Source organism: Chenopodium album, chromosome 11 (genome assembly GCF_948465745.1).
Source record: "Chenopodium album chromosome 11, dcCheAlbu1.1, whole genome shotgun sequence".
NCBI classification, from domain to species: domain Eukaryota; kingdom Viridiplantae; phylum Streptophyta; class Magnoliopsida; order Caryophyllales; family Amaranthaceae; genus Chenopodium; species Chenopodium album.
In genome coordinates, this window is record NC_137844.1 from 21290391 (window position 1) to 21298626 (window position 8236).

At 35.0% G+C, this 8236-nt stretch overlaps 1 protein-coding gene across 1 annotated transcript; it reads right to left on the bottom strand.

Moving 5' to 3' along the window:
* Nucleotides 1-1546: 1546 nt before the first annotated feature.
* LOC145566443 (protein FAR1-RELATED SEQUENCE 8-like) lies at nt 1547-2244 on the bottom strand. Its single transcript, XM_081625863.1, has 3 exons — nt 2114-2244; nt 1894-2057; nt 1547-1773 (listed from the first exon to the last, which is right to left on the bottom strand). Exons 1-3 carry the CDS (start codon nt 2242-2244, stop codon nt 1547-1549), a joined length of 522 nt encoding a protein of 173 aa, XP_081481989.1.
* Nucleotides 2245-8236: the final 5992 nt, after the last annotated feature.

Consider the following 8236-nt stretch of genomic DNA (forward strand, 5'->3'; position numbering starts at 1 on the left):
CCTACAAAATGCTCCCAAAACTACGAAAACACTAGAAAGTACACATTAGCAATAAAAGTGGCTCTAAAGAGCCAAAAATACTCCTAATTATGACCAAGGGACGGGGGTAAATCACTGTATAAAATAGACATATCAACCACCAACAACCTCAACGTCCTCAACATCTCTTGTTTTTTAACAACCTTCGCAGCCTTTTCACGCTCCTTGGCTACCATTGCTAATACTTCATCAACTCGGATGTCCATGAGTTGCAACAACTCTATCACTGCGTCCACACCCTCTACACAAGAAGACGCCTTACAGAAAATCGATTCATAAGCACCCATAAGTTTGTGATACTGCCTGACTTCATCAGTCTTGAGTGGATCATGGTAAGCTACTTTATATTAACTCGTGTGTGCTTTCGTTGAATGTCCTTTTGCCACGGACGAAGAACATATTTTTCGGGAACAATGCTAACACCATTAAGGTTATACACGAGGATCATATGTCAACATATGATTCCATGACAGTCAAAGTGTTTACAATCACATGTGGCTTCATATGTATTTTGGTCATACCATACCCTATAGCATCTCCGAACCTTAGTCATGGACTCTTTTTTTGCATATTTAGGCTTGATCCACACACGGTCTTCAATGACAAACTCAACCACATTTTCACCAACTTCGAATTGATCTAGGCAATGCAAATACAACAACTTTTTGCACTCCCGTTGAACTTCTTTGAATTTAGCATCGGTATAGCACTTTTGGAACAATGTTTTTGCTGGAAAATCAGTGACTAAATACCTCACATACCGAAGTGTGTTAGCATTCGCTATTCTTTCAGATTCTACTCTTATTTGCATAGCATCACAATAACGCACAACAAACTCAGACAAGGTAGTGTTCTTGTCCACATATCCTTTGAAGAAGTGGTTGAAACTCTCAGAACGTTGCGTTGTTTTCATTCCGGCCCAAAAAAATGCTTCAAATACGCAAGGATCCACATGTGTCTTTCCTCGAACATCCCTATTTTACAAAGCACCAAATTGTTCATTTGTTATTCTATAGCAACAACTTGTAAATGCAAAAGCCACATCAACTAAAACAAAAATAGCAATAACTTACACTTCCTTTATGTGCACCAGATTTAACACACATATGCACGCTCCCCTAATAGGTCATAAAACCAACACATAAAACCTATTGTTGTGTGTGCTGGTATCCATTCTATGTCTACCTAGGGCGAGGGGGGTTCAAGGAAGAAACCTGTATGCTATTGTATGGGTGTTTCTGTACAAGGGAACAAGGGGGGAAAGAGGAGGCCACCTGCACTCTCTCAAAACAGCATAGCAAAACAATTAACATACAGTGATTTTGAAAGTTCTCAAAAATTAAGTGTGATACACTAAGATGGGTGGTAAATGTTGAGCTAAAAACAACATATATATCAATTCTTTAATTCATATATAACATCTAATGCTCAATAGATTTTATATTAATTCATATATAACAATTCAATAATTCATATATAAAGTGATAAACACGAACCTTCAAGCCAACTATTGTACGTCTTGCAACTCGTAATGCTCAATTGCTTCCTTATCCCAACGATCAACAAATTCATCTACTTCTAAACTACCATATATATTTTCCAACTTATCCTTTACAGACTCGTAATTCTCAAGCTTACTAAGGTACTTCCCACACTTCTGAAGAATGTGCCATATGCACCACCTGTGACACTTTTCACTCATTGCCACGTTTACAGCTTTCCGAATAGCAGGATCTTAATTAGTAAGGATCGTAGTAGGAGCTTTACCCCCCATGTAGTAAAACCATGTCCTCATTACCCACTGATATGTCTTCGCAGTCTCCTAAGAGATCAACGCACAACCAAACAATATACTTTGACCATGGTGGTTCACCCCGATGAATACCGCGAAAGGAATGTGAAATTTGTTTGTCAAGCAAGTACTGTCAAAACACAATACATCACCAAACTCCTCATACGCTGCTCTATTACACGCATCTACCCAAACAACATCTTGTAACGCACCATCCTTCTCAAACCTACAAAGATAAAAAAAAAAAAGTTTTGATTGTCCGCACTCATTTTGTTAAAGTACTCAATCATCCCATTTGCATCACCCTCTGTAAGATGAAGTTTCTTCTTCTCTGCCACTGCATTCTCCACGTCCTTCTGCGTAAATGCTATCTGGTCAACTCCATTTCGCTCACGTGCAAAGCAACTATACATCTTTGAGACCTTAACCCTTGACTTCCTCGCGTTACGCATGCATTTGCTTCACCAAGTGGTTGTTATTTACTACCAACTCATGTTTTCGGAACATCAATACATCCTTCGACTTTCTTGGTGTCACAATGTGATAATCACGATTCAAGTTCAGCTTTTGAATTACCTAGTTCCCTTCCTCATTCACACTTGCTTACATCTCGACTAGACAACCACACTTTTTGGATTTCCGCTTCAAAACTATGTCATCCTCTTCCACCAAACCTTCCTTTAAAGGATTTGCTTTACGCTTCTTTTTAAGTTTCCCGTAGCACTCACATGTCCACTTTGCATTCTTTTTTTGCCTACAACACCTTCCTTCGCCCAATTCCTTCTTCACCTTCTTCCACCCAGCAACTGCCCTAACAATACCAAAGCCCCTCTGCCTACCATAACTCCAAAAATACGTATCGACTTCTTCCCAGCTAGCAAAAACCATACCCACCGCAGGTGTAACACCCTAGAAATTCCTTTCTTTTGAAATACCTGTTTTGCTCTATTTAAAACTCGAAATAGGAAAAACTAAGACATTACCACCACTGTAAAAACGGCTAATGCAACTATCAAAGACACACAACGGAAGACTATCTTTAAAAACATTCAAAATGACTCAACTTAAAAAGTCAACCAACGAAAGTAAAGTCAAACCAAAGTAAAACAAAGTCAACCTACAACTTGGAACCATTGTAGGCCCTTAACAAAACCAAACCAATTCAAAACCTTTGCGTTAGTCTCACAAACACAGCATAATAAAATAATGAAAGCAATAACACATCATAAACTTATGGAAACTAGCATGATTCACTCTTCACTCATGCCCATCATGAATATGCTTCATCACCTGAAAAGCTTCTTTCTACTTGTTTCCACTACTCTCCATTAAAAATGGGTCATCATAGGGCCAAGGTAAAGACAAGGCCAACAAACACACTAACATGCTTTCACCTATCAACACACAACTTACCTCGTTGCACCTGTTTACAAGCACACAACATACAACAAGACTTCTCAACTAAGTAACTAAATAATTTATTTAGTATTGATTACGCATCGAACGGGTTTCCCCCCTAACCTGCGCCAATAAAGGGGTACTAACACGGGAGCTAACCATGCCAGTATAAAAGAACCACTCGTAAGTGGCGGAATTCCTGCGCATAATAATAAAAGGAACATATAGCGTCCCGTACTCCCAGTAGAAGTTATGGTTAAATATAAAATCCCATAACTCCCCCCATATGTTCATACTCCAGGTGTATACGTTTCAAGAGTTTTGGTGCGTTATCTCTTCCACTTTACGTTATTTACATATTATTAAACTTGGTGATGACTCTCAAACCATAATTATTCAATCATAATAATTATTCAAACAATTAAACATTCCAATTTAATTCTTGAATAATTAGTGACCACATAATATTTAATGTTGAACCCTTTTTAAATCTACCTCAGTGTCAAAGACACCTTAAATGCATAATGCGCCACAAATCCTATCCCTGGGTGTTAGGAACACCTTAAGTGCAATAAGGCACCAAAATATAATTTAATCCTTGTGTACAAAGACATTTAAATAGCTCCTTTTTCATGCTTATAGCATCAATAAAAATTATATGAACCATAATAAAATTCCCTTTTAATTTCCAAACAAAATTAAACATTCTTTCTATTATGCCATAAATAAAAGTGTGGTTCATATTCAACATGAAGAACGATTATTTTCAAACCATTAATCCATCACAAATAAACCATGCTTCATAAATTCAATCACCAAAATCAACCAAATCACAATTTCTCATAATCTAACATGATACTACTTGGGATTAATTAATCAAGCCTAGCATGTTACTACATCATCAAAAATGTGCTAAGTATGCGAACGTACCTTAAATATGATCTTAAAATCGCCACGACTAATAGAAATCACTCACTTCAAAGTCTCCTACAAACCAAAATCATGACACGGCATTAAAATCTACTCCACACAAATTTCCAGCAATATATACTCTTATTAAACCGCTCATAATTTAATTAAACACAAGCTGAAAATTAATTTAAAACCTCGTACTTTAATCCCAATTAATGGGTAGTTAAAATTCCTTCAAGAAACTTGATTTTTAGCATACTACCAAAAATTCCAGCAATATTAATTAATGAAAACTTGCTGTAATTATACTTTAAAACCCTCAAATTAAAGGTTTAAACCACCCTAAATCATATTCCTTCAATAATCAATTATTTATAAATCTATGGTTTCAAAAATTGGGGCTTTTTAATTAGAATTAAAATCTGAAAATTAATTTGCACCATACTTAAAATCAATCATCATGAAATCATCACAAAACTCATAATTTATAATTAGATCTAGGATTTAAACAAAAGAAAAATAAAAAGAATAATTTTTTTTAAAGAAGCCGAACGGCAGCTGTAGGGAATATTTAAAGCATTAACTCAGACTTGAACCCCACTGTGATCATACACTTAAGTATGGTGGCGTCCAAAGGGAAGGAAGCTAGAGCAAAAGAGTCGCCAACAAGTTTTAGGAACTTGTAAACCGTTCACAAGGTAAAAATTACACCCCTTAACGATCCAGGAGATCGTCAACTCCAAAAAGTCTTGAACCAAATAGGGTTCGGGGATGAAGGTACAAATCCAACCTAAAAGAGATTGAACCTGCCCTAATAATAGGCCTCTACTTTATTCTTCTCGTATTCATGTGCGCTTTCTGACTAACATGCAATCAACAGATTAACCCTAAACCTGTTTATCTATGTTGGTTGAACTTAATGCACAAATAAAACTATTATTGGTGATCACTTGAATTATAATCAAATTATCCCTAAACAAGATTATTAATTATCTTATTAAGCGTGATTACAAGTACAAATTCCCTTTAAACATGCATAAAAGGCGTGATCAAGAAATAACAATAATAATCATCAAGCAACATGATAAGAATCATCATAACCATCATAATCATCATAACAATCATAATTATGTTAAAGCTAAAGCATAGTAATAGCAAGATCCTAGGCATGATACTAACAAGATTAATAACAAACCTTAGCATGTCACTAAGCAATAAAGATCAAAGCTTTAAACCTAACATGATACTAACATGCTATTAGAAAAGAGTAAAAGGCACCCTAAACATGATACTAGAAAGCAATAATAACATCCTAAGCATGATACTAGGAATTAAACAAATTTAAACATGTTTTCTACAAGAATAGAGCAATAAGACTACATACTTTGATGCCTCGTATCTCTTTCTAATAACAAAATACACGCGTTAGTAACTTCAAGGAAAATAAAATCAAACAATCAAATTAAATAATTGAAATAGAGATTAGGGACCAAACCCTCAGAAATTATAACCTTTCACGTCTAGGGCGAAGCAACTTCAAACTTGGCTAGGTGTGTCTAGATCTAATGAATGAGGAATTTTGTGAGAGGGAAGGTTTAGAAAAAGAATAGAGAGAGAGAAAGCTTCTAGCTTTAGAGAGAGAAAGAGAGAGGTGATTTTTTATTGTAGATGATTGAAAAAAGGGGAGATATGACCTCTATTTATAGGAAAAAAGAGAGTCGAAAAATAAGAAAAGAATCCGAATTCGAATCGAAATAAAACTCGTCGGTCAGCAGTTTTTGCGAATTTTGTTTTTATCATAACTTTTGATCTAGAAATCCAAATAATTCATATAATATGTCGTTGGAAAGCTCTTAAAGTCTACTTTCCAACCCAATTAGAATCAGATTAAAATCTTTTGTAGATTAAAAGATATGGTCAAAATAGTGGGACAATGTCAGTTTTGGATAGAGTTTCGTATTCCTTTCATATCTTTTTCGTTATAGCTCGGAATTAATATTATAATATATCATTGGAAAGATAATTTCAAGATCTATCCAGCCATATAATATTTGGATAAAAATTATGAGGCACGAAAGTAATATCTGACCGTCTTTGAACATCTTTAAATTCGAATAGAATTAGGACTTAAAAAAGGAAAGTTTTAAAAAAGGAAAGTTTTTATTCAATTTAAAACTCTTTGATTTTATCTTTTCAAAAAAGGATAATTAAGATCTTTTAGAAACTTATGGAAGCTTCTAATTAATACTAACTAGTTTAGGAATAGGATTAAACCTTTGGACCCTCCACATGATCATTGGGTCGTAGGTAAAATCCAGTTTGAGCCCAGTTTAGTATTTTGGCCATAACTTCCTCATTATTCATCGGAATTGGGCTTATAATATATCGTTGGAAAGGTATTTTCAAATCCCATCCAACTACACCATTATTGGACCCTTATCATGGACCAAACTAAACTGGAATGCACGTTTTCATGAATAGAGTAAGAAAAGAAATATTTTCTAAAACAGAAAGAAGAGATATTTTAATAAAAACATCTTCATCACTAGACTTTCCACACTTTTGCTTTGTTCGATAATCAAATGACATGAAAGGTATTCATCACTGGGTTTGGTTTTGGGGAGACACATTTGGGTGTCTACAACAGCAGCACCACCACGGCACGGCTGGGCTGCTACCGAGCCCTGCCAATGCCGCCGCGACTGTTGGCTGTTGTGCTGGTGGCTGCCGGTGGTGTGTGAGGTGGTGGCCGGCTGTGCAAAAAGGGGAAGGGAAAAAGAAAGAAAAAGAAAAGAAAATAAAGGAGAAGGGAGAGAAAGTTTACCTTGGGTATTCTCCACTTTGGGCAAAGTTTAATTTGTCCAAGTGTTGAATATTTATACCCCTTTCTCTAGAAACCTTTCTTACCTAGACTTTCCCTTTTTAATCTTTTCTAATCCTTTTCCTAATAAAACTTTACTAAAATAAAACTTTCCTAAATTAAATCTCCACTTAATAAAATAATTAATTAAATAAAAATTTCCTTTTATAAAATATTTCCAAACTTTTTGAAATAAATAATTAAAATGTCATAAATAATTTATCTCAAATTATTTAAATACCCCACAAAATACTTATTTAAAATAAAATACATATAAAAATACGGGGTATTACAGCAGGGGGTGGTACTTCCTCCTCCCTAAACACAGTCTGGACCCTGTTCCTCTTAGGGTTAGTAAACGATGTCCCCCCTGCCCCATCCTCTTCTTCTAATTCCTCAGATTCTCCACCCCAATTTTCTCCCTCTATTTCTACCTGTTTTTCTGCTAAATTTTTAAATTCTCCTTCACCATATCCACCACCTACACCACCTTCCTCTTCACTACTACTCAACTCATCATCTTCTCCATTTTCATCATCAAATTCATTATCATTTTCTTGAGAATCAAGACCAACACTACCACCCTACATATATAATAAACCGTATAAATGATAATATAAGCGACACAACCTTTTACAATACATTCAACTACATTCATTCATAAAAATACATCTACTTACTAACATCAACAAACCAAACCATTGCATACAACTGTAATAATTTATAAACCAATTAAATCATTCACAACCAACAATAACAATGCTATTTTCAAATACATGCAACATGCAACATATACTATTATGAATTAACCAATTCATCTTCTGCGGATAACCCTTTTTATAATACATATATAGCCCAATTACATAAACAAACTGCTAAACTAACCCAAATTTACATGGTTCTCAAGGGTAAAAAATTCACCATCATAAACCACAATTTCAATAATAAGCTGCCAGTCACATTGACTCACAATGCATCAAAAACCACTTCATAATACATTCAACAGCAAACATATATTATTATCAACATTCTACAAACCCTAACCCAAATTACTCCACAATCTGTTCAAGACTAACCAACAATTCGAATATTTATTAAAATCAAGTATGCAGTATGAACACTTATATTATCACTATCGAATCTTAGCTCCCTAGCGTAGCCATGGCCAACTTCACGATCTTCAACCACTACTTCAGCTAACTCAACCCCCAATATCTGGACTAATCAATTTCGCA